The 27,457-nt window shown below is 38.9% G+C and overlaps 1 protein-coding gene and 1 pseudogene across 3 annotated transcripts in view; one reads left to right on the forward strand and one right to left on the reverse strand.

The window, feature by feature from the left end:
• TM7SF3 (transmembrane 7 superfamily member 3) overlaps positions 1-27,457 on the forward strand; it is a 50,177-nt gene that overhangs the window by 17,967 nt on the left and 4,753 nt on the right. For all 3 annotated transcript variants that reach the window (XM_025455443.3, XM_025455444.3, XM_025455446.3), the window contains 8 exons: positions 5,647-5,795; positions 9,637-9,787; positions 12,328-12,448; positions 13,198-13,369; positions 17,258-17,435; positions 21,907-21,993; positions 24,076-24,156; positions 24,787-24,939. In XM_025455443.3, the coding sequence (XP_025311228.1) occupies positions 5,647-5,795; positions 9,637-9,787; positions 12,328-12,448; positions 13,198-13,369; positions 17,258-17,435; positions 21,907-21,993; positions 24,076-24,156; positions 24,787-24,939 (1,092 nt within the window). The remainder of the gene's footprint in view (positions 1-5,646; positions 5,796-9,636; positions 9,788-12,327; positions 12,449-13,197; positions 13,370-17,257; positions 17,436-21,906; positions 21,994-24,075; positions 24,157-24,786; positions 24,940-27,457) is intronic.
• On the reverse strand, positions 7,664-7,775 carry LOC112665704 (U2 spliceosomal RNA; annotated as a pseudogene).

Genomic DNA, 27,457 nt, shown 5'->3' on the forward strand with positions numbered 1-27,457 from the left:
TAATGACACCGTATACAGAGAGAGAGGCAGAGACATAGGCAGAAGGAGAAGCAGGTTCCCTGCAGGGGAGCCTGAAGTGGGACTGGGTCCTAGGAACCCGAAATCACGCCCCCTGCAGAAGACATGCTCAACTGCTGAGCCACCCAGGCATCCCAATACCTTATAAGTTCTATAGAAAATTTGAAAAATAAGGAAATGTGAAAAAAAAAAATTTAAAATACATCCTAGGGCACCTAGGTGGCTCAGTCGGTTAAACATCTCCCTTCAGTTCAGGTCATTATCCCAGGGTCCTGGGATTGAGCCCCACATCCGGCTCCCTGCTCAGTGGGGAACCTCCCCCTGCTCATGCTCTCTGGAGCTCTTTCCCTCAAATAAATAAAAGCTTAAAAACAATACACCCCCAGAGGCACCTGCTTTTAATACCCCTACGTACTTTGTCAAGTGATCAGATTTTTAAATCATGAATACAGTGTCTCTTTTATTATCTTCACATCTGTCACGTTCCTACTACAGGTATTTGATTGGGAAAGGGGGTTAGTGAGATGTCATCTTTCCTTAGCTTCCGAAAATCCAGGAAGTAATAAGAGAAAGTTGTAGCCAGGTGTTTTTCTTAAAGTCCGAAGCAGAGGCTGTAACTTAATGTTCTGGTCCTGATCATTATATATTTTCACATGGACTATTTGTTTTCATTTCTAATTTTCTTAATGAGAAAAAGACTTCTTAGGTAGTTTAACCATTTAGGATCAAAAGTGATCTGTTACACTGTAACAGCAAAAACCTTCTCATACAGGTTTTACCACCTGATAAATATATATGCTTTCTAGAAGACTCTTTCACAAAGACAACTATTTCTTATTTTTTATGCTGAAATGGTAACAGCCTATATGTTCCCCAGTAGGGGATTAGTTGAATAATTATGGTTACTTACAGAATGGAATATTATATAATTTTTAAAATGGTAAAGCTTGAATTATTTCTGTTGATATGCAGAGATATCTAGGACCTGTTCAATGGGCTATAGCAAACGTATTTACATTTTTCCATGTATGTAGAAATACTCATTATGGTATCTGCCTAAGTCCTAAAAGATGTATACCAACTGTTAATAGTGATTATTTCTGCACAGTATATTTGCTGTAGGAAATAATTTTGTAATAAATTTTGTAATAAAGGTTATATATTATATATTATCTGGAAAGATAGTACCATTTTAAGGGAAGAACAAAACAAGTGACAAAAGTGTTAGGAGAGTGTTATCATTTTGTCTAGGGTTTGTTGCTATTCTTATAAATTTGAGATGAAGACTTGAAGTAGAATCTGTGTTTTAGGGACATTAAGAATGGAGTTTTTTTTTTTTTTTTTTCAAAATGTGCATCTTCTTTCTGATAAGAACATCTCACCATCATTATAAAAATTTGATTAACAGTGAAATGTATATAGAAAAATCCCTTAAGCTATACTCACAGTGATACCTGCTTTCAATACTCCCCACTTACCTTATCAGTTGTTTAATAATATATTTTAATTTATGATTCTCTCTTTCCTTATTTTTTTAAGATTTTATTTATGTATTCATGAGAGACACAGAGAGAGGCAGAGACCTAGGCAGAGGGAGAAGCAGGCTCCATGCAGGGAGCCCGATGTGTGGGACACAATCCTGGGACTCCAGGATCACACCCTGGGCAGAAGGCAGACACCCAACCGCTGAGCCACCCAGGCGTTCCACCTCACTGTCTTTTTATTTTTTATTTATTTTTAAAGATCTTATTTATTTATTCATGAGAGACACAGAGAGAAAGAGAGAGAGAGAGGCAGAGACACAGGCAGAGAGAGAAGCAGGCTCCATGCAGGGAGCCCGACATGGGACTCGATCCCAGGTCTCCAGGATCACACCCCGAGTGGAAGGCAGACACTAAACCGCTGAGCCACCCAGGGATCCCTCTTACTATCTTTTTAAAACGCTGTACGTTTTGGTGCTCAAAGTATTTCTGACTTGCGATTTATTTTCACAACCCTGTGTGATAGGTTAAGGAAAGGTTAAGAAAATCTTTACACCAAGACTCTGCTAGTTGATAACTTTAATCTCTTCCAGGACCTTTTTTTTTTTCTTTTAAAGATTTAATTAATTTATTCATGAGAGATACAGAGAGAGAGGCAGAGATGACACAGGCAGAGGAAGAAGCAGGCTCCGCGCAAGGAGCCTGATGCAGGACTCGATCCCAGGGCTCCGGGATCACGCCCTCGGCCAAAGGCAGATGCTCAACAGCTGAGCCACCCAGGTATCGCTGTTTCAGAGCTTTTAAAGCTTTTGGGTAGAGTTATGATTTAAGGCCTGTGTAACGGGAGACAAACATACAGATTACCTGAACAGTTTCTAAGGTATACTTAAGGGCAAATTTAGTGAGAATTACAGAAACCTTGGATAACATTTATGAATTTACCCATCCCAGTTTTGATCACAGTACCCAATAGGCAGAACAGGTACTTCATAGATATATGTCAAATAGAAAAAAGGAGGAAAGAAGGGGAAAAAAAGAAAAATGAAAGACTGAAAATGTAACTAGAAAAGGCAGCTGGTAAATGAACTGAGTGCCTTACTTGAAGCTAATATTATATTGTATGGGATCCCTGGGTAGCTCAGTGGTTTGGCACCTGCCTTCCGCCCAGAGTGTGGTCTTGTAGTCCCGGGATCGAGTCCCATATCGGGCTCCCTGCATGGAGCCTGCTTCTCCCTCTGCCTGTGTCTCTGCCTCTCTCTGTGTCTCTCATGAATAAATAAATAAAATCTTTAAAAAATATATTATTATACTGTATGTTAACTACACTGAAATTTTTTAAAAAAGCAAAATAAAATATTAGTTGGGTGCTTTGAACAGTTAAAAAGGATAGAAATCCAGATAGTTCCTAGGAAAACAAACATACTACTCTTAGTTTGACAAACTAGAATTTGTGGATATTTTTAAAAGACTTGGAAGACAGAAGATGGGACCAAAAGTAAATTATAATATGTGCTACGTTTTTAGTGCCATTTCCTGAGACCCACTTAATTTTATGTATAATTTGATTTCTGAATAAAATAATCATGATGATGGGAAGGCCTGGAAAATGTAAAAATGTTTTTCTTGTTTCCCTTTATAAATAGGAAAAAAATCTCCCTCACATTTTCTAGACTTCCCTATCTAGATTCTATTAAATACTTCCTAATATTTTTATTTTACTCTGGCTAGAGTTTTGTTCTACATGAAACTTAAAATGTGTTTCTGTTTACATAAATAGGAAATATACCATCTTCATTTGTCATTGTTAGCACTATTAAAATTTTCCCTGGAGTTTTAGAAATAAACCATAGCCACCAGTAACTTTTTTTCTATTAATTATAAAAAAATTATGAAGCTAATATAACAGCACAAGGTTTGGGGAATTTATACAGAATAACCTTTGATCTCAAGCTAGCATTATTTATATGTTCTGCTTGGCTTTCTTGGTTAGCCATTGTTGATAGTCCCCCCCCCCCCTTTTTTTTTTAATCATCCAGCTGGAATACTTGCATTTAAAAAAAAAAAAAGAGTATTGAAAATTAGCCTATTTGGGAAATAGTACATAAAAGTGAGTTTGAAATTGTTTAATGTCTAGAGTGTTTTCCTTTACCACCCACTGACTCTTAATTTCTTTCTAAAATAAAACGACAATAGTTCCACAATGGGACTCTGGTGACTTATAATTTACCTCATTAACTCTGTTTCATCTTTATTAAATTTAAGTCTTTTTTTCTATTTGTAGAGTTGAAATACCCACCCTTCCCCCTGACTGCTTATGTAATGACTGGGAGCTCCTCTGCTATTTTTGCAGAGAGATGCTGACTATAGGGTAGAGGATGGGATGAGCGTCCAGGACCACACAAGTAAAAGCAACCTGTTTAGTGGAATGTTTGAGAATTAGGTTGATGAAAGAAAGAACCAGGTGCAGCTAGGAGAAGGACACAGTGAGTGGATGAGTGAAACACAAGGGGAGGCAAGACAACAAGACAAATGAGGAAGGCCTACGTGAGGTGCTGCAAAACTAGTGTGGACTTGGCACCTGGGTGGCTCAGTGGTGAGCATCTGCTTTTGGCTCAGGGCGTGATCTCAGGGTCGTGGGATGAGTCCCGCATTGAGCTCCTCTCGGGGAGCCTGCTCTGTCTCTGCCTCTCTCTCTCTGTGTCTCTCATGAATAAATAAATTAAATCCTTAAAAAAATTATAAAATAGTGTGGACTCTGGACTTGGTCCTTAAACAAAAAGCTCCTTTTTCCAGAATGCCTATGGTTCATGACTGTATGTAAAGTACCTAGTGTGGGCACTCAAGAGATTTTTGTCAGTGTTGATGGCACCTTAACTTTGCAAGCTAGGCAAGATAGTCCCATTTGACAAATGAAGAAATTGAGCTTTAAGGGAATTAAATAACCTGCCTAAAATAACACAGCTAGTAATTGGTGGGATAAAATTGAAGCACCCTGTATCCCTATGGCCTGGGCTGACTTCAGAATTTACTAGATCAAGTTCTGTTTTTAATTAGAGTATACTGGGCAGCCCCGGTGGCGCAGCGGTTTAGCGCCGCCTGCAGCCCAGGGCGTGATCTGGAGACCCTGGATCAAGTCCCACGTCAGGCTCTCTGCATGGAGTCTGCTTCTCCCTCTGCCTGTGTCTCTGCCTCTCTCTCTCTCTCTGCATCTCTATGAATAAATAAATAAAATCTTAAAAAAAAAATAGAGTGTACTCACAATTTTTAGTACTTCCTTAGGGTTGTTAAATCCTGAAATTCAGGGCCTCTCTTTTTGCTTGTTTTATTTTTTTTAAAGATTTTATTTATTTATTCATGAGAGACACACACAGAGAGGCAGAGACACAGGCAGAGGGAGAAGCAGGTTCCATGCAGGAACCCGATGTGAGACTTGATCCCAGGACTCCAGGATCACGCCTTGGGCCAAAGGCAGGCGCTAAACCACTGAGCCACCCAGGCATCCTGCGTTTGTTTGTTTTTAAAGATTTTATTTTATTTTTTATTTGAGAGAGAGCATGGAGGGAAGGGCAGAGGGAGCAGGAGAAGCAGACTCCCTGCTGAGTGGGGAACCAGATGTGGGGCTCAGTCTCAGGACTCTGAGATCATGACCTGAGCCGAAAGAAGGCAGATGCTCAACTGACTAAGCCACCGAGGCACTTCTGTTTTGTCTTTTTTTAATAATAAAAAAAAATTGTAAGTAAACTCTAAGCCATATTTGGGACTTGAACTCACGACGCTGAGACCAAGAGTCACATGCTTTACTGACTGAGCCAGCCGGGCACTGCCCCTGGGTCTGTTTTGAATGGAATTGTTATGGCTGCTTGCAGTGGGGAATGTTTCTGGCATCTTGGACATCTTGAGCACTTTAAGTATTGTTTGCATCTTTTGAAATGCTTTTCTTACATTTTTAGTGCTCCGTTCCACTATTTACTGCCTGCTTCCCCTCCTTAAGCTTAATTGTCCTCATCAGTAAAGTAAGGGCAGTAATAATATATATCTCCCCAGGTTTTTCTGAGGATTAAATTAGCACACGTACGCTGTGTCTGTGATTTCTACAAATTGATATTACAAGTACAAATGTTACAGTGAAATGTTTCTCCCATTACAGGTGTTCTTGAATTTTCCATAGGGAAGTTTAGATACTTCGAGCTCAACAGGCCAGAGGATGCCATTTTGCGTCATATTTCAAGCAATGTCTCTTTCGTTATTTTCCAAATACACTCACAATATCAGAATACAACAGTTTCTTTCTCTCATGTAAGTATGAAAAATTATTTCTGTAAATACCAGTTCCATGTTTTGGGATCTTGTATTTAGTAGAAACATTTTCAATTTGATGCCTCTTTATGTTTGACATTATGTCCTTAAAAGAAAAAAGTCAAGATTGGATTCTGTCAAGGTAGTGGTTTAGACTGGCTAAGAGATAAATGTCTAAGGCCTTTCTTGAGTGTGGTGACCTCTTACTTAAAAAAGGGGTGAGAGAGTGCTGAATCTGGTGGGAGAGTAGATTACCAAATTCTCCTGGCTGCAGTTAAGTTTTAAGCTTATGATTTTTATCTTGTTTTCTCACTCTGCTGGGTCCTTAATGATTTTTACCTCTGAATATTATTTATTGGGTTTCCATCATTGTTAAGCCATATAGTATTTACTAAGTTTACTAAGACCCTTGCAGGATCACCTTTATTTGTGAAGTCTCATGGAAACAAAAGAAGCCCAAAATTCAGGTCTTTTAGCCCTGTGCTCAGCTCAGACTCTATCTTATTTTATTTTTTAAGATTTTATTTATTCACGAGAGACAGAGAGAGAGAGAGGAAGAGACACAGAAGAGGGAGAAGCAGGCTCCACACAGGGAGCCTGACGTGACTTGATCCTGGGTCTCCAGAATCACGCCCTGGGCTGAAGGCAACTCTAAACCGCTAAGCCACCTGGGCTGCCCAAGATTCTTATTTTAGAGATCATCACTAACCCCTTCAACCTCAACCTCACCTTTGGGAAGTTTTTCAGATGCCCTGGATTAGCTTAACCCATTAAGAATCTGTCATTTATAGTAACCTTTTATAAATCTATTTATATTCGGCCTATATGACCCCTTAGACTAATAAATGAATTTCACTCTGTATGAAGTCATGCTGCTCTTTATTTGTCCTTGGCCTGTCTTATTATAAGCCTGTCTTTTAATACTCTGGAATTTGTTAAAGCAATTCATATTGCTTAGTCTTAGTCCAATTCATATATATTCTATTTTTTTTTAAAAAAAGCATTTTATTTATTTATTCATGAGAGACACAGAGAGAGAGAAAGGCAGAGACACAGGCAGAGGGAGAGACAGGCTCCATGCAGGGAGCCCAATGCAAGATTTGATCCCGGAACTCCAGGATCACGCCCGAGGCTGAAGGCAGGCACTAAACCACTGAGCCATCCAGGGATTCCCCAATTCATATATATTCTATATAGGCATTGGTCATATTATCTTTCAAACTAAATGTTTTGCATGTTTTTATTCTTGCCTTCCTGCACCTACCATGAATTTTGAAATTGCGTGTTTGGTAATTTAATAGACTAGAAATGGAAGAGTTTGATCAAGGAAAAGAGGAAGGAATACATTTTGTTAATTTCAAGAGTTAACAGTGTTTATGACCCCCACTCAGATTTTGTCTGAGTTCTTTGCAGCCTGAGCAGAAATCAAAGCATGTTAAATATCTTTTTTAGAAGGAAAAACCATGCTAGTTTCTCAGGAAAGCCAACCTTTTTTTCTAGCACTAAATTTAGAAAGAAACTTGCTATTCGTGCCCTTACATAGAAGACCTAATAAAATGCTACACAGATGATTACCTTCAGAACATCACAGGGAAGACAGCATTTGAAGGAAGAGAAAGGATTGGAAAAAAGGCATTTATATTTTTTGCATGCCTACTAGGGGCTGCAAGGTTAGTGGTTCTTAAGCTCTCCTGGGGCCATAGACTTTGAATCTGCTAAAATTGGAAACTCTACACCCATCACACTGTATGGATACATTTGTATAATTTCATGGTGATCTCTGGAAACTCATTGGGCCTGTGGGGCTTCTAGTTAGCATTTAGTTTTCCATATAATTAATTCTTACAACAGTTCAACAAAGTACTTATAATGCATGTTTTTACATTGGAGGAAACAGAGCTTGGATAGAGGACGTATCAGATATTAAACTGATAAGAACAGATACTACACTTGATCTTAGCCAAAAGGCCGAGAAGCAATGGAAACAGAGCTTGGAATGTTGACAAAACTACTGTGACTGAAGTGGCCTGAGTGAACAGCATGTTGGGCCTCACTTTTCATGCAAGGCGGATCTTAGTTATCCTGAATTATAATAATGTTCCTTTCTTGGGCTGCCCTTACTTCTCACTGTATTTATACTACTGAGAAGAAGATGACCAGAATTGCACATAGATCTAGAAATGAGTGGTCTATGTGAAGAGAGCAGTTCCTGTTTCTTCTACCCTTCTTGAAGAAGCATGGCACTTTGGTTTTTTGGGTCATCATAGCATTTGGTTCTTTGAAACTGTTGACACTGCACTGGGTCATTTAGTATTTGAATCATTTTCCCTTACGCTTGTCAAATTGAAGCCCATCTGGTGTTTTTTTCTTCCCGTTTCCTTAGCTTTAAGAAAACACTCTGGATCTACTATCTCTTAACTTAGTATTTTGTAATTCAAAAAGTTTTCCAAATGGATGGCATTAGGGGATGAAGGAGTGGAGGGGTGTGAGGGAGGATTAGAAAGGAGTGAGAAGAGACTAAGTTTGCTTACTATCCTGATTGTGATGATGGCTTCACAAGTGTCTGCGTATATCAAAACTTATCAAATGATATTCTGCATGTATAATTTATATGTTGATTATAGCTCATTTAAAAAAAAAAAAAAAAACTTTCCAGAAGCTTAATTCTTTGGGGGCAGGGATCATGTTTTTGCTTTCGTAGTGATAAAGTTCTTTTTTTTTTTTTTCACAAGTTTACTTACTTTTTATAAGTTTAGTTATATTTTAAAGCTTTTATTTATTTACTTGAGAAATGAGTGGTGGGGATGGGCAGAGGGAGAGAGAGGGAGAAGCAGGAAGTCTGCTTCCTGCTCTGCAGGAAGCCTGATGCTGGGCTTGATCCTAGGACCTGGAGATCATTACCTGTGGGGAAGATGGATGGTTAAGCAACTGAGCCACCCAGGCGACCCCGTAGTGCTAAAGTTAATTTATATATTGGACTTACAAGATGGAGGCTGCCTCAGTGGCCTAGCCCAGTTCACGGATCTATTTACACCTGAGTCAGCTTGCACTTATGGGTAAGGAAATCTAACATGGATTAGAAAGGAAATCTAACATGACAGTCAAGGAAATCTAACATGATAGTCACCTTCCTCCATCCTCCAACTCTGCTCTAGCTTGCTTAGCTCTAAGAGAATAGGACTGTCTTCCTTATAAGGAAATTCCTGACCTCCTAGCCAATCATCCCCTGTTTCTGTTTTGCTTCTTCTACAGTATGAAACTTACTTTTTGCCTCAAATCTCTCAGGTACTTCTTCACTGCTTATAAGGTACTGTACTCCCCTAATCTTGTGTTGTTTTCCTTGAATAAAGGACACCAGATTCTTTACTGAATTGTTTTGTTATTTGACAGTCTTAGTTCTTGACATAGTAAATCTTAATTTGGGGAATTGAAAAACTTTGAAATTTCACTGTGAATCTGTTATTCCTATCAAAGGTCATATATTTAACTAGTTCTTCCATGTGTATGCATGGGTCCCTGCAGGTAGAGATGAAAAGAATTCTTTATAAGGAAGGTCTGTGTTTCTTCCTTCTTGTTTTGAGAAGGTTTGGAATAGGACATGCATAGTAGATCCAGCTTGGAATTTTTTTTTAAAGATTTTATTTATTCATGAGAGACACAGAAAGAGAGAGAGAGAGGCAGAGACACAGGCAGAGGGAGAAGTAGGCTCCACGCAGGGAGCCCGACGTGGGACTTGATCCTGGGTCTCCAGGATCACGCCCTGGGCTGAAGGCAGCACTAAATGGTTGAGATATTTTGCTCAACTCCCTATTCATGATGACTCTTTTCTATCTTATTGCAGACTCTCCTTCCCAATACTTCAGGAACAGGCACTGACAAAGGACTGGTTTCCATTCTTAGACCAGAGGAAAGTATGTGCACTTGGTACTTGGAGACTTTAGATTCTAAGCCTGTCCAAAACGTGGCCATTCCACTCTCCTACTCTGAAAGAGGTAACCTTTCTGTCTTCAACTCCCTATTGACTCTCCAGAATGTGGAACTTATTCATGAAAATTCAGGGGAAAGTACAATCCTTTTAAAAGTGTTTATTGCAAGTATGATATACTGAATCAAAGATTTTAGCAGTGAGGGAGCCAAAGAATTGTATGATGATTAAAAGCCCAGGTAGGGGTATAGGAGAATGTAGTCCTTAATTCAAGAGAAATTTAAGGAGCCTTTGGAGAAGCAGTAACAGAAAGGCAAGAAACAGTCCTTAACACTTTTAGCTGGTTATTCTAGGCAAAGGAAGGCATGGAAGAAGAATGGAGAGTATTTGGAGAATGGCAGAATGGTGGGTGTGGCTGGAGCCAGAGCATGAAGGGCCTTGTATATAATTTGAGGTTTGCATTCTACTCTGAAGGAGCATAAAGAGTTTTTAAGCGGAGGAATGGTATGCATTTCATCTGTCAGAAAGTTAACTCTAGAAGCAGTATGGGGAGTGGTTTGGAGAGGGCATAGCAAGGTCAAGACTCTGTGTACCTTTAAGGGCTCAGAGTGAGAAGGTGTTTGGGAGGTAGCATTGATGAGACACAATGGCCAATGATCATGGATTATACAAGTGAGGAGCGTAGGCTTCCCATTTGGGCTACTAGGAAATAGTGATGCAAAATAGGATTGAGATAGAGTTGTGGTACTGGACAGTTTAGGCAGTTGGGATGGGGTAGATTGTGACTTCACTTTAAGACACCATGAATCTGAAATGCTCATAGGAAATCTGGAAGGAAATGTGTAGTAGGGAGGGAGTTTAAGGGTGTGGAGTAGAGACCTGAGGTTAGATGTCCACCTGAAAGGTTCTGTGTAAAAGCCATAGAAGTAAGTAAGATTGTCCAGGCATGTACTTAGAGATTTAAGGGGAAAAATAATAGCAGATGCTTTCATAGTGCCTACCTCGTATCAGGCACTGTTTCTGGGCGATGCTAACTGCTGAGGAATAAGCATAACACTACAGAGACAAGGAGGCAAGAGAAGAGCCCGAGATTCTGCTTTAAGTAAGGAGAGGTAAATAGCACATTGCAGAGGTCAAGGAAGTGATTGAAGGTGTCTGTATGATAGTGCAATGAAAAGTCAGCAGGGGCCTTTAGTGAGAATCATTTTAGTGGCACATGGGGATAAAAACTAGATTACAGTGATTGAGGAGTCAAGGTGAGGTGAGGAAATTTAGACTACTCTTACAGTGTTCTGTGTTGCAAAGGGGAATGACCTGATAGAAAATCATAGACTGGGTTTTCATCAAGGACAGTGTACAAAGAAGTATTAGGAACAGTAGAGCTTCCATTACAATGCATATCATTTTCCCGGGTGTGGTAAAGATCTGTAAATGCAGGAAAAGGAGAGTATGAAAGAGGAGCAACATTGAAATATATGGACATTGAGTTTCTCGGTTCCAGATCTGGCTGGGGCAAGTCAGCCACCAGAATTCCAACAGTTGATAGAAACCAGGACCCAACTATGGGAATGATTGGATGGGTGTATGAAGTTGAGACCTTGTAGATCTTTAAATTGGTTTACCTGGACCTATTCTTATTTTAGCCTTTCCACTTGAGTCCACTGTAGACAGCTGTTTGCATAGAATTGAGCTCATGTCAAGTGACTTTTTTGTTTTGTCATGCTTAAGGTCATGAATAGGATTCCTAATAAGAAAAGAACAGCTGTTTTAGACACATTATTAATGTAAATGAAATACCTAAAATATGTATTTAATTAAATGTCCAAATGTTATTCCAATGCATGGTCATGGGGCTCTTTTGAGGTCTTTTTTATTTTTACTCTTCTTTGTGCACACAAAGAGTCTTCCAGCACTGAGGATGACACCATCGTTCTTCTTGTTGAAAGAAACATGTAAAAAGTGAACACCCCTTTCTTTACTACTCATGGAGTTCCTTTACTCCTTGGTAGTGTTTTTTCCCCCTCTATCCCTGTGTTCTTAAGCTTTTTTTATGAGATTATAGACCCCAAAATCTAATAAAAGCCTCTCTCCTTAAGAAATTCACATATTCAGCCTTTGACATACAATTTCAGTGTTCATGAGATCCTCAAAGCCAGTTTTTGGTACCAGCTTAAGAATATCTATCTCTAGATCTTTTCAACTCTAGAGCAGGGGTTGGCAAACACAGACCATGGGTCAAAGCCTGTTTTGTACTTAAAGTTTTATTAGAAACTGCCATGTTCCTTTGCTTACATATTGTCTATGGTTGCTTTCCTGCCCTGAGGGCAGGGTTGAGTAGTTGCCACAGAGAAACCATCAAGACTGTGAAGCCTAAAACATTCACCATCTTTACAGAAAAGTCTTGCTGACCTCTATTGTAAAGCCCTTAACCTCGATTAACTTTTCCCTCTTTGACCTCAGTTCATGAGGTGGTAGTACAAAACCAGAAGCTCTATTATGTTTAACTTCTATATGGAAAGTTCTTATAAAAGTAGAGTTCTGTTTTTCTGAGTACCATTTGAATATATAAAAATTCTGTGTTGAGTAACTTCCTTATTTTTCATCCAGATCCTGTCCCTGGAGGCTGTAATTTGGAATTTGATTTAGATATTGATCCCAACATTTACCTGGAATATAATTTCTTTGACACAACTATTAAATTTGCCCCAGCAAACCTAGGCTATGCAAGGTATGTCTGTGTCCTATCTCCTAAAACTGCTTTTAGGATATGCATGACTAACTGTTGTGTAGATTTGGTGAACTCTCAAAATCCATGGTTCTCTTTAGTAAAATGGGATTGTTTAATCTTTTTTTGGAATGGAGGTAATTTAAGCATTGCAAAATACTTGAGCTGCCACTTACCAATAATACTGTCCCTCTCCATTCTTAGGAAGAGCGAGATGTTGACTCTCTGTTGTGAGCTTAGAAGTACATTTAGTTTCGGTAAAGAGTTTTGAATATGGAAAGCATTCTGAAGCATGAAGCACTCGTATATTTTTGTCAGGATTTTATTTTTTTAATTAAAACTCTGCCTTAGTTTCTCCTTTGATAGTAATGATAGCTAACATTGAGAAACATTTGAATGCTGTCTGTCATTCATCCATAGTGCTGAATGCTCTGTGTTCTTTAATTCTGGCAATTTTAGGAAGAAGGGGTGGTGGTTCTTATTTTCCAGAGTAGTTCACTAAGGGTTGCTGAGATTATGTGATGTGCCCACAGATGCAGAGCTAACAAACAGCAAAGCTGGCATGTCACTCTGGGCCTGACTGACATTGACATCTGGTTATTAAACCATACTGCCTCTCACTATGCTACTTTTCTTCATAATGCCAAAATTGGAATCAATGGCAGAAGTTTGAAATTTGAGCTCTTAGTTCCTTTTATAGATGGGACATGCACCACAAGAGACTGATGTTTAGTTTTGTTGGTTGACTTTAGAGGCACGGATCCTCTGCCGTGTGACATTGGGACAGGACGGGACTCTAGGTGGAGGTTGCTGTATGATGTCTATCAGTATTTTCTGCCCGAGAATGACCTCACCCAAGAGGGGTTGCTAGAGCATCTGCAGAGGATGGCTGAGGTTCCTCAGGTGAAGGCCAATGCTATCAAGGTAAATCTGGTTCTTATAATTTGTGTGGCCAGATTGTTGAGACTTTTATAAGAGTTGAGAAGGGGAGAAGCTACCAGGAGCTTATTTCTTTACTGTTTCCTTGGTCTTCCTGGGGTTCTCACTTTATTCTCTTTCATTTTGTTATCATCTTGCTAGTAATATCCCAAGGTAATGTTGGGTTCTGTGGAGGTGCATGCAAATTATGTTTACATTTTAGTTGCTGTCACATACGTGACCTGGTAATCTTGAGCTATGGATGGAAGGGGGTGGTGATTTTTCTATGTACTCCTGTAAATATTAGATAAAAATTTTTGGCGAGTATAAAAATTATAGTATTCTGAGGAAAAAACAATGAGAAACCATTTAAGGGTATACACATTGTCATTAATATTTTATTTATTTAAAATATTCTATTTTTATTTATCTTAGAGAGAGCACGCATGCATGTGCATGTGGAGAGAGGGAGGAGGGGAAAGGGAACCAGCAGACTCTGTGCTGAGTATAAAATCCCCACCTCGGGCTCGATCTTACTACTCTGAGATCATGACCTGAGCCAAAACCAAGAGTCAGCTGCTTAACCCGCTGAGCCACTCAGGCACCCCTGGCATTAATATTTAAACCCAAACTCAGAAGTCTCTAACTTGAAGCAAAAGTTTTCTCTGACCTTTTGAACCCCTGTAAATTCTTGGAATATCAAGTGTAGGGTATGGACAAGCGGCATTTGCATCACCTGGGAGTTTGTTAGAATTGCAGATTCCTTGGCTCCACCCCAGACTTACTGAATCATAATTTGCATTTTGAGGTCCCCAGGTGATCCCTATGCATATTAAAATTGAGGTTCATGCTATAGATCATTTTTGTGGAGGACGGGATTTATGTCTTAAAAGATATCTGATTGCAGTCTAATATAGAAGTTCATCCTTCAGTCTAATGGTTTATGGGTAGAGTTTTTCTTGACTGCTCTGATTCTTCCCAGAAGGTTGATAGGTGACCAGATTATATAGAAGGAAATGGCTGACAGGCATATATGATTAGCCTAGAGCCTCAGTCTGTTGCAGAGCAAGATCTCATATTGTTGCCCTGTCACCTAGGATGTCATGATCACATGCTAAGAAGGAGCCAGGTATAAGAAAATTCATTGTACTTGTTTACAAATTGCTATCATTAGAGGAGACTCCTATACCAAATTACTCTGGAAATCCATCCAGGGAAGGAATTTATATTGTCTTTTTTAAAGGATGTAATTCATCCTTGTTGATGAGAGAAGGATTTACAGAGGAATTCCAGTCAGTAAATGTAGATTAGAAAGTCACCATTTTCTGCCCTCAGTGAAATAATTCAGGCAAGGATCAGCAGGTGAAAGACTGTTGGGGAACAGGATATTTCCACCATGCTCAGATTAATTCTAATTGCAAAGGGAAAACTTACTTTTCCAGTGGAATGATCTGATGGTCATTAGATCACAGGTCGATCATTAGATAAGACCACATCTTATCCATGTGGTCGGTGAGCTTCACCGATAGCAGGTTAGCTTGCATTATATGCTCATATGACACAGTCTGACATCATCACCACCGCTATCATCTATGAAGTATTCTAGCAAAGCATATTTAACCTGAATTCAGTCATCAGAGTTCATGTTTACAGGAAATATGTGGCATAAAGGAACAAAAGTTGGATACCTTTGAGCATACTGTGACAAATCCAGACTGTGGAATGTTCTATAAGACAACCGCTCTTTTTAAAAAAAAAAAAAAAAAAAAAAGTGAGAGAGAGAGCATGAGCAGGTGGTGGGGGATAAGCGGCAGAGGGAAAAGCAGGAGAGAATCTCAAGCTGACTCCAGCACTGAGTTTGGAGCCTGACAAGGGGCATGAGGAGAGGCTTGTCAAGGGGCTTGATCTCACAACCCTGAAATAACAACCTGATCCAAAACCAAGAGTGGGAGGCTTAACTGCACCACCCAGGCACCTCTTAAGATTTTATTTTTAAGTAATTTCTGTACTCAGCCTGGGGCTCAAACATAACTGTGAGATCAAGAGTCACAGGCTTTACCAAATGAGCCAACCAGGTGCCCTTATGAGCTGCTCTTGGGGCACCTGGGTGGCTCAGTAGGTTAAGCAACCAACTCTTGATTTCAGCTCAGGTCATGATTTCAGGGTCATAAGACTGAGCCCTATATTCGGCTCTGCATTGTACAGGAAACCTGCTTAAGAATTTGTCTCTCCCTCTCATTCTGCCCCTCCCATCCAAAAAAAAAGACAACTGCTTTTAATCTTTTTAAAAATCATTGAGTAGGTGGGAGAGAGTGATGATGGGAGGTACTGTCCTAGATATAGAGATAAATACCATGCATGAAATGGTTGATAAAGGGTGAGAAAAGCTATGAAAGACATGGTGTGAAGGGGGGGGCACCTAGTTCGCTCAGTCGGTTAGCTCTCTAACTTGTGATTTTGGCTCAGGTCATGATCTCATGGGTTGTGAGATGGAACCTACATTGTGGGGCTCTGCACTCAGTGGGGAGTCTGCTTGAGATTCTCTTTCTTCCTTTCCCTCTGCCCCTCCCCCACACGTGTGTGCGCACACGCTCTCTCAAATAGGTAAATATATCTTAAAAAAAAAAAGACGTGGGAGAATCTGAATATAGTCTGTGTATTAGATACGAGATTATTGATTTTCTTAGCTGAGTTAAGGTATTATGGGTATATAAGAGAATATCCTTATTATACCTTGCTACTCAGAGTGTGATAGATGAATGGGTACCATTGGCATCACCTAGGAGATTGCTAGAAAAGTGGAACCTCAGGTGCCTCCTCTACCAATAGAATCTGAATTATAACACATTCTCCCAGTGATGATAGGCACATCCAGAAATGCTGTTTCAGGATGTGCACGCTACAAGTATTTAGAAGTGAAATGTCACGGTATCTAACTTATTTTAAAATGGTTCAGCAGGAAAAAATAGAGGGAAAGAAGGAGGAATTAATAAATAGGATAAAATATTAAGAATTGTTAAATCTAGGTGGTGGTATATACTTTATTCATTGTATTCTTTCAAATTTCTATAAGGTTGAATGTTTTGTAATAAAAATGGGAGTAGGAGGTAATGTTAACATTTTGTTGAACTTGACCAGTCCTTTGCCAGAACCCATATTTTTGAAGGCTAAGCAATATTTTTAAACAGAAGTTTTCTGAGAGGTTTGTAATTATTCCTGAAACTCCAACATTAAATGTCCTAACTTTTATTAGTAGGAACATATTAGTGTATTACGACTATAATAGGGCTTTTGTTTCTTCCATAACATATATTATCCATCTAAAAAACAACCTTTAAAAAGGAAGTTTCGAAGTGAAGGACCATTGCCTAACATAACTATGTGGAATGTTTTCTTATTGCAGTCTGTTAGACAAAGATAAATGGGTCCTCTCTGTGAGAAGTTAATAAATGCTTTTCTGTTGACAGTTCCATAGCTAGTAATAATAGCTAACATTTGTTGAACATGTATTCTGTGCCAAGCATTGTGCTAAGTACTGAAGAAAGAAGGATTTTCGAGCAGGATAAATATAGTTCTTGCCATCGTGTTGTTTACTGTCTAGCAGATGACAAATTTTTTATTTTGTCCTAAGTGTTTATACTTTATATCATGTTTTATTTAAATTGTTAACATTTGATGCTGTACAAAAAGTTTAGAAGCATTTTGTGTAAGAACTTCCTTATATTAGCACATATAAACTATGTAGGACAATCGTTTGACAGAGCTAAATGGGTTGGTGTATATTTTAAATAAGAATTATAATACTATGATTTAATATCATGTGTAGGTAGGGTTATAATAGAATAGCTTTTTTAAAAAACCTAAACGCTAATCACATGTTATTTTTGGCATCAGGTGGTTACCCTAACAGCTAATGATAAGACAAGTGTTTCCTTCTCCTCCCTCCGAGGACAAGGTGTTATTTATAATGTCATTGTTCGAGACCCACTTCTAAATACATCTGCTGCTTATGTTCCTGCTCACACATATGCTTGCAGCTTTGAGGCCAAGGAGGATAATTGTTCTTCCCTTGGTGAGTACATGGATTTGAACTTTGGAATTTCTTCTTTGGCTTTGCAAATCTACGTCAACCAATACAGAACTTAAGAATATTAAAAACTGCTTTTGTTTAGACTTCATTCATTCAGCATATGCATTTTGAGTCCCTGCATTGTTCCACTCTTTGTTCTAGGCATAGGGATACAGCAATGAACAAAACAAACAGAATAGCTGCCCTCCCGGAGCTTATGCTTTAGCAGGGGAGTTGAGACAGACAAAATAAATTTGTAGAATATATGTCACAGGAGAAACTGATGTGTGCAAAGAAGCAAACATTAAGTAGGAAGGGTAGATGACAAGTGACAACAAGGGAAGAATTCTGAGAGGGATGGCCACGCTAGCCCATGCGGAAAAGCTCACCATTGGGTGGAGACCCAAGGCGAGGCAGGGAGCCATGCACATTGTCCAGGCAGTACTGGCAAGCAGGAGAACAAAGGCCCTCAGCCCAGAGCCTTCTTGATGTGTTTGAAAACCTGCAGTGAGAACAGTGGCTGGAGGACACGGAGGAGGGTGAGAGTTGTGCAGCCTGGTAGGTCACTGTGTGGGTGAAAGCGTCTATTCAGAGCAAAAGGGAAAGGCATTGGTGGGTTTGAGCAAGGAGTGCCATGATCTCACTCATATTTTGATGGGGTCACTCTGGCTGCTTTTATGAGAAAAGTCAGGGGCAAGATCAGAGACGGAGATCGATGAGCAGGCTATTGTAGTTAATTCAGGTGAGAGGACAGTGGTTTAAATAGGATGGTGGCACAGGAGGTTTTGCAAGATCATTCTGTGTGTGGATTTAATGTTTTATTCTGAAATAGTTTCTCAGATAAGACGCAGAAATACGAAGAATTTCCACATAATCTTCACTCAGATTTCTCAATGTTAACACGTGCTATTTGCTTTTTATTCTTTCACTAGAGTGCACTAGTGTGCACTTTCCAAATGTACATACACACAGACAATTCTTTGAGCCACTTGAGAGTAAGTCACAGACATAAAGCCCTTTTTCCCATAAATATTTATTTTTTATGTAACCATGATCAAATTCACATGATTCACTTTGATACAGTACTGCTTTTTAATCAACAGATTTTACTGAATTTCACTAGTTATTCCACTAATGTCCTTTATAAAAAAAAAATTGGTCATGTGTTGCATTTAACTGACATGTGTCTTTGGTCTTCTGTAATCCAGGACAATTCTTGGTCTGGTTTTGTCTTTCAAGACCTTGACCTTTTTTGAGTACAGGCTAATTTTTTAGAACATCCTCCAGTTTGAGTTTGTCTGATGTTGCCTCATGATTAAGTCCACATTATGCATTTTTGGTGGGAATACCAAAAAGTGATATTATGCCCTTCTTAGGAGGCACTTGATATCTATTTGTCCCATTACTGGTGGTGATAACTTTGGATATTTGGTTAGTGGTGTATTCCAGGTTTCTCCATTGTAAAGTAATTATTTTCCCTTTAAGTATTTTTGGGTGAGACTCTGAATGTAAGTAGATAGTCCCTTTTTAAACTGTCACTTGCTAGTTTTAGGATTCCATGATCTGTGCCTGAAACTTTCATTACTAGGTGATTGCCAAATGGCAATTTTCTAATTTCACCATCTTTTAAAAGTTATTAGTTGGCATTCTATTTTTTTTTTTTTTTTGGCATTCTATTTTAAGGAAGAGATTTCTCTTCTCCCCTATTTAGATAATAAATAATTTACATAAACCTATGGATTCTTAATTCTCTGGATTATAATCCATTACTATCATTATTTTCATGTTAAATTGTCCTCATATTCGGCCAATGAATGGCTGTGTGTATTTTGAAATAGAGCCAGTAATAGTTGCTGGTTGGATGAGGCAGTTGAAGAAAGTTGTAAAACAGGACTACCATTTTGGCCAGAGCAACTAGAGAACTAGAACTGCCATTCACTGAGGTGGGAAAGATTGTTGGAGAAGCAGGTTTGGGAGGACCTATCAGGAGTTCAGGTTTGGACATGTTAGTTTGAGAACTTTAGGAAGCATTGAGATGGACATGTTGAATTGTCAGTTGGTTATAAGTATGCTGGAATTCAGGGGAAAGGTTTGAGTTGGAGATTTCCTTGAAAGCCATGTGTTTGGCCATGGACTAGATGACCTTACTGTGGAGTGAGGGTGTAGAAAAGGTCTAAGGATAGAGCCCTGGGCACTCTGGTATTTAGAGGTCCAAATAGCACTTTCCAGGAGTTTTACTCTAAAGAATAAAGTCTATCCATTGTGTTCAGGGACTAGGATTCCTTTTCCTTTGGTAGAGCTGTATCCCATCCAGTCTTCCACTGCCATGCTCAGGACCCTGGAGAGATACAGTGTAGGAAACCCAGGCAGATAAAGGTTCTATAGTTTTCACTGATCGACTTAATCTTTTCTGGGTTCCTCTATTCCCCTTCCCTTGAGCTCTTCTGCACCAGAGCCCCTCTTAATCAGAAAGCTCTCCCATTCCTCTGGGTTTCAGGCTCTACATGTACTCCTGAGGGGAAGGGTAGCTCTGATCCTATACCTCCAACCTAGAGTTGACCTGTGCTAGTGATGTTGGTCCTATTGTTGCTTTCATTTTCAAGCTTGATGTGTATGAGGACATCTTTCCTGAGCTCAAGTAGGGAGAAGGTATCCACACTGCCTTTTAATTAAAACCTTGGCTTGTGTATCATAGCCTAGAGTGAGACTGTGATGATTAAAGACCACTCTACTTGGGCTATCTCCTATCCTCCCTGTCCATTCACCACGTTGCCTTCGTTTGTCCCCTAAAAGTGCCCATTTTGTCTCTTGTGTTGTTTCTAGAGTCTACTTCTTATGAAACCTTCTGCTGTCTGGTTTTACCTGTATCATTTTTTTTTCTGTCCTTTCCCAGTACTGTGATGGTGGATTCCATTTAGTTCCTCTCTGCTGTCTAATATCACAGAGGACTGTGTTAACAGTGCGTGTCAGTTTTTATTGGGTTGGAAGATCTTGATAACTCTGATGATTATACTTGCTGGAAACTGCTACTCGATTTTCACTTGAAAAAAACTATCCCAGCAATCTCTATGCTTGTGGTATAAAGATTAAATGATAGAACAGCAATCAACCACAGGTCTGAAATAAGCAGACTGTGGCCTCTTACCTTTTGTTTCATCTTTCTTTTGGGCTCTTTGTTCTCAGAAAAGCTGCTGTGTGGGTATGTATCATACCCTGCAAATTCTGGTCTTCTGGCTGTGTTTCTTATCTGGGTATAGGTCTTTCTGATATCTCCATCTGAGCACTCTTAAGTGTTTTATGTGTTTTAATCTGTGGTAGGTTTGTAACATTTTTCACATGAGATTGTATAGGCGTTTTGTTTTCTTTTTTAGTTCAGGGATTATTTTCTTATGTTTATCTCAAAGGAGTCATGATGGTGAATTTAGTGAGTATATTTTTCTCTTTTGTAAGCTGTATCTTTCAGTTCATGTTATTTATATTTAAGGTAGTGCCGAGTAAGGACCATGAGATTTGGAATTCTTTAGCATCATGAATTTATTGTGCTTTATTGTTAGTTATGCTACATTTTTTTCAGAAGCAGTATATGTAAGGAAGATGGGCAATAATTTGCTCATGTGTGACTTGCAGTGTAGTACATGTTTTTTTATTTTAATGTGAGTTTCAGTTAAAATCTTTTATGACGAAGAAGTTCAAAGAACCTTCATAAACTAATTGTTCAGCCTTAACAATTTGATTCATGGCCATGATTTTGTTTCAGCTCTAAACCCACCTGGGTCGCTGCCTCCCAGCCCTCCTCTGTTACTGAATTTTTTTAAAATAGCAAATCCCTGGCCATCATTTTCCTCACAAAGTTTTTGTGTGTGTGTGTCGGTATCTTAAAGATAAGTGCTGTTTCTAAAATCTATAGCCACAGTTTCACCAACACAAGTTTCAGTGAAAAATATTGAAGATAATTCCTTAATAGCATCAAATTAACAGCCAGTATTTACATTTTCCTAATCATCCCAATTGTTTTTCAGGTTTTTTTTTTTTTTAATTTGAATCAAGTTTCAGATGAAGTCTATACATTGTATTTAGCTGATGTGTCTTTTAAGTCTCTTTTAATCCCTAGTTTTCACTCCCGTTGCCCTCCTTTTTTCTTACAGTTTGTGAAGAAACAGAACTATGTGTGTTCTAACACACAACACCCTAAGAATATGTCACAAGTAGTGCTGCATACCTCATTAGGAAGCATAGATTGTCTGGTTACTCTTTTTGTTATAGCAGTAGCATTGATATTCATTGCCCACATAAAATTTGTTAGGGGTGGCAAGGGTATTTCCAAAGTAGGTTTATAATGTATATATTTGTTATATATGTTATAAATTAAAATAACTACATAAATTATTGTCAGCTCACTTTGCTTTATTCATGAAGCTTTAAATACAAGGCATTAAATTGGATATATCATCCATTAAATTTTCATTCTTTTTAGGAAGAGTATCAACCAAAGTGTTCTTCACCCTTTTTGCCCTGCTTGGTCTCTTCATTTGTTTTTTTGGACACAGATTCTGGAAAACAGGTATTACTGATGTAGTTGCTATTTATGTGCCTTGTGGGTTGTTTTCTTTTTTGTTTAAATTCAGCTGGGGAATTTATGACTTTTAAGGAGATGAAGCAACTGTGTATCTCTAGCTATCTTCATGGATTTGTGACTGGGTTCTTTCAGTAAAGATTTTACTTAGTTGCTGTGCATTTTAACTTTTTCTCTTAAAGTTGGAATATAAACCCCTCTTATTAAGAGGGGAACAAAATTGGATTTATTTTAAGATTTTATTTATTTATTCATGAGAGACAACAGAGAGAGAAGCAGAAACATAGGCAGAGGGAGAAGCAGGCTCCCTGCAGGGAGCCTGATGCAGGACTCGATCCCAGGACTTGATCCTGGGACTCCAGGATCACGCCCTGAGCTGAAGGCAGATGCTCAACCAGTGAGCCACCCAGGTGCCCCACAAAATTGGGTTTGAGCAGCAAACTTCTTCAGTTGCTAGGTTGGCTAGCTGACTAAAAATAACAAAGGTTGGAAATCAGGACATCTGTGTAAGAATTTGTGGATTTTGATGATAGTAATTGACCATGGTTTCAAATAAATCAAGCTGCAGGGCTATGGTATACATAGATTGACGTGTCTTCTTAGCCCTGGGAGTTTCAGACTGCAAACAGGAACTCCATGGTCTTTCCAGTGAAACTCATTCAGGGAGTGGAATACAGTGATCCCCCTTACCCGCGGGGCATACTTTCCAAGTCCCTAAGTGGATGCCTGAAACTGCGGACAGTACTCGAACCCTATATAGTATATTTTGTCCTGTGCATACATGCCTATGATAAAGTTTTAATATATAAATTAGGCACAGTAAGAGATTAACAGTAACTCTTATAACCATAATAAAATAGAATAATTATGGCAATATGCTGTCATAAAAGTTCTATCAGTGTGGTCCTTCTCTCTGAAAATACTAGATTGCCTTGCACTTACCTATGCTGATGTGAGATGATAAAATGCCCATATGATGAGATGAAGGGAGGTGAATGATGTAGGTAGAAATTATGACATAGTGTTAAGGTACTGTTGACCTGCTTCTGGACTATGGGGTAACTGAAGCCATGAAAAAAGAAACTGTGGAGGGGGGGACTACTACATAAATTATGCTAACTGAATTGATATGAATTTTTGAGCTGCTTTTTATGTAACAATGTTTGCAATTACTAAAAAATTTTCCATATTTAGTTCATTAATAAGGAGTATAAGAACATAAGAAAATAGTCCTGATCTCAAACTCTTTAAACTTGCTTTAATAAATTATGAATTGTGGGGTGCCTTGGTGGCTTAGTTGGTTAAGCATCTGACCGTTGTTCTTAGCTCAGGTCTTAATCTCAAGGTCATGAGTTCAAGCCCTGCATTGTGCTCCACGCTAGACCTAGAGCCTACTTAAAAAAAAAAAATTGAAATATATAGCTCCTCCATTATTATATTTTTTTCTTGATTGAGTAGAAAATAGTGTGAAGAATGTTTACTTCCTCAAACTGTAGAATGATTCTGTAACAAAGAATTTAATTGCTAAGCTCTAGGCAAGGTCGCAAAGATACTACTAGGTATTTTAGTGGGTGAAGATAGTGATTAATTATTTATCCTAAACAGGAAATGATGAATTAAAGGAAAGTATAAAAGTCACTTTCTGCTTTGGAATAGTTTATTGTTCTTTGCCTTTTATTTTATTTTTGCTCGTGTAACAAATTGAAATTTAGCATTTAGTTTCAGATGAGACACAATGACAAAAGTATTCTGTTCTTGTTTTTAGTGGGAAGTATGAAGGTGTTAAAATGAGCTATGAGATTAAAAGATAACCTACCAATTGAAACTGACCTCTATGCAAGAAAGTATATCTAATAGTTAATACTTAAATATTGTATTCATTTAGTAATATTTACCCTTAATGACTTCTAACTTTTTCCTCCTCCAGGTATTTCTTTCCTCTGCATGTCCTAATATGTGTAAATTCTGAAAGCTTAAGCATATATTTTTAGGTTAGAAATTTAAATTGCACTGTGAAAAGAATACCTAACCATAGCTTGTATTTTTTTTTTTCTGGTGGTTTGCTACTAGAATTATTTTTCATAGGTTTTATCTTCATGGGATTCTTCTTCTACATACTGATTACAAGATTGACACTTATTAAGTATGATGGTAAGTGAAAATAATACAGTTTGGGAAGAAAGGTGCTCATAATCCTCCTTTCTTTCTATAGTTTGATCAGTATTGTGTATGATAGATATCCTGTTATATGTGTAAATAATTGGCCACCTATACTTGAAACATCTTTTCTAGACTACTAATTTAGGCCTTCTCTTCTGTTTTTTTTTTTTTTTTTTCCTTCTGGGTTTTTAATTTGCATGGTGAATTCCTTGATACTTAGGGAAATGAAGGGCCATGTTTTTTATAAACCTGTTTTCCAGCTATGTGGTACATTAAAGATAGGAGGTTTATAACAATCAAAATATCAAGATTTTCCTTACATTAAAACAAACGCAATCCATTCTTCCTTGTCATATCTAACAGAATGCTTGTTGCCCTTCTTCCTTAGCTCCGATTTATAGGTTGTGCCAAACCACACCTGTCCCTTGCCTGGGAGGTTTAGCTGACCTGCTAGCTTCCCTAGCTCTAAACAGCCCCTCCTACAGGAAGGCCTCTCCATGCTGGTTGCAGGGCACTGACCTACACAAACACTAAGGCTGGCTCTCATAATGGTACTGTGTGTCTAAAGCATGTGGGAGGAAAAGCTACCTCTGATCAGGTTCATCTTCTCCTTCTGTGCAGTCCGTCTGATTCTGACAGCCGTCACGGGAAGCGTTGGTGGGATTCTCTTGGTAGCTGCGTGGTGGCGATTTGGAATCCTCATGTTCTGCATGCTGTGTGTTGGATTAGTGCTGGGCTTTCTCATCTCCTCAGTGACGTTCTTCACTCCACTGGGTAGGAGAGGTGTCATGTTTTCTGTGTTCAGTCTTGGTTGAAAGACCTTATTTGGGCTCTCTAGGTACAAATACTGCCTCATCGGAGACTTGCGGGGCCTTGCCTGTAGAGTCTGGGAAATTTGTATTGGTGATGTAGCACTTTAGGCAGGGCCAGTACAAAGTGAATCTTAAGCAGAAGCTCAGTATATCCCACAGATAAACTTGGCACTGCTCTGATGGCAGCTGAATTGGGAACCTGGTGCTTTGTTCCTGGTTATCTTATACGCCAACTTTCCACTCACTGTCTGCCAAATCCTGGGTGTTCTAACATACCTACTTGTCATCCAGGGTGGTATTGCAGGGATGGTTCTGGGGATATTTTTTTAAGTCATTCAATTTCTATCAGTTTTTATTTTGTTTTTTAAAACAATAAATAAAAAATAAAATAAATAATATTTTATTTATTCATTCATGAGAGAGAGAGAGAGGCAGAGTCATAGGCAGAGACATAGGCAGAGGGAGAAGCAGGCTCCCTGTGGGGAGCCTGATGCGGGGCTCAATCCCAGGACCCTGGGATCAGGACCTGAGCCAAAGGCAGACACTCAACCACGAGCCACCCAGTTGCCCCTCTGTCAGTTTTTAGAATGTGGTTAACTTAAAAGTTAGTTTTCTTTTTCAGAGGAGGCAAAATTTTCCTTTTATCCTTCTAAGATTCTTTGGCTGGTCTAATAATTAAGTTGACATAAGACAGATTAACAAGAGCAAAACAAATTTAATTTTGTATGTATAGGAACCCCTTAAAAATATGAGACCCAAAGGCAGTCAGGCAGTCAAAGCTGCTTTGTCATCCTGAGCTAAGGTATGGGGTAGGTGCTTGGGGAGGGTAATTCACAAGAAAATAAGAAGAGCAGATATTTGGTAATTAGATATTTGCCCTGTCAGGCAGTTAAGTATTTCAGATAAAATAGTTATCACTGGTAATTGCTCTCTTTCTGGGCCAGCCTCCCTATGTAAATTCTTTTAGGCAGTTAAGGAAGCAATAAAAGTTTTTCCTGACTCTGCTAGGTCTTGACTGCCTTCAACTCAAAATAATCCACATGCTATAGTGACACATTTTGAAGTGGCATATTCTCCTCCCCTTCACTTTGTGGTTGTAAAATAACTTACATTTCCTGACTGTTATCAAAAATACAAAAAAAAAAACCACAGTATTTATATTCTAAGGTACTCTTTTAGGCTGCTTCCTTCCTGTGATCCTGTTTAGTTCTTCTATAATGTACATCAACATCAGATTAAAGTTGATGAAAACGTTAGATGTAAGAAGAGCTGTCTCTTGAAGCTGTCACTGAGAATGCATGATGGTGGTTTGCATTCAAAACCTAAAGGAAACCTAAAGGTTTTTACAGAGCATAGATGGCTCTCTGAAGATTTGTTTTCCCAAGACCACAAAGAATTGACAAGCTGTGTGTTTACTGACCATTCCAAGGCCCTTTGTTCTGATGTTAGCCAAACCTAAGTCAGGTTCATTCCTATGGGCCCCCTTGCAGGTAGTTTTTTATCTAGATAGTCTGATGCAAAGTAGCAATGTTTAGATTTGGCTAAAGGACAGATTTACGGGGACGTTTGTTGAAAATGCAGATTCAGGTCCCTACTCTAAAAATGCTAAATCAACTATTTAATGAGTTCCCTTCCCTTTTTTGTTGATGTTTGGAGGATGGAGGGATGACTGGTTAGAATTTTTTTTTTTTTAAAGATTTTATTTATTTATTCAAGAGAGAGAGAGAGAGAGGGAGGGAGGGAGGGAGAGAGAGAGGCAGGCAGAGGGAGAAGCAGGCTCCATGCAGGGAGCCTGATGTGGGACTTGATCCCAGGACTCCAGGATCACGCCCTGGGCCGAAGGCAGGCGCTAAACGGCTGAGCCACCCAGGGATCCCTGGTTAGAATTTTTAATAGTTGATGTGTTCACTTATAAACTGTTTCATTGCTGAAGGACAGTGTCTCCAGTGGGTGCAAAATTGTATTTAAGCGTTAAAATTTGAAAAATATTTGCTCACCTCTCAGGTCTAATTAAATTCCTACTGTTTCCATCTTATGATGTTACTAGCAAAGAGCTTTATTCTGAAAGGGTCAGTCTTCACATGCTTGCATCATAACAACCTTTTTTTTAAAAAAAAAAAAACAAATTTTATTTATTTATTTGAGAGAGAGAGCTAGAGAGGGAGTGCACAAGCAGGAGGGAGAGGCAGAAGAGAAGGCTTCCTGCCTAGCAGGGAACCTGACTCAGAGCTTGATCCCAAAACCCCAGGATCATGACCTGAGCCAAAAGTAGATGCTTAACTGATTGAGCCACCTAGGCACCCCCACAGCAACTATTTTTAATCCCTAGATTCCTTTCCATTTTCTTTTTTTTTTTAAGCTACATGTGTATCTTGTGAGGGTTAATACAGTTAAACTACAGAATATAATCCATAAATTTACCTCGCTGCAACATGTTGTAGTTCACTTTCTGAGAATGTGGGGTCCCAAGGTCACCTCTT

Source organism: Canis lupus, chromosome 27 (assembly GCF_003254725.2).
Source record: "Canis lupus dingo isolate Sandy chromosome 27, ASM325472v2, whole genome shotgun sequence".
NCBI lineage: Eukaryota > Metazoa > Chordata > Mammalia > Carnivora > Canidae > Canis > Canis lupus.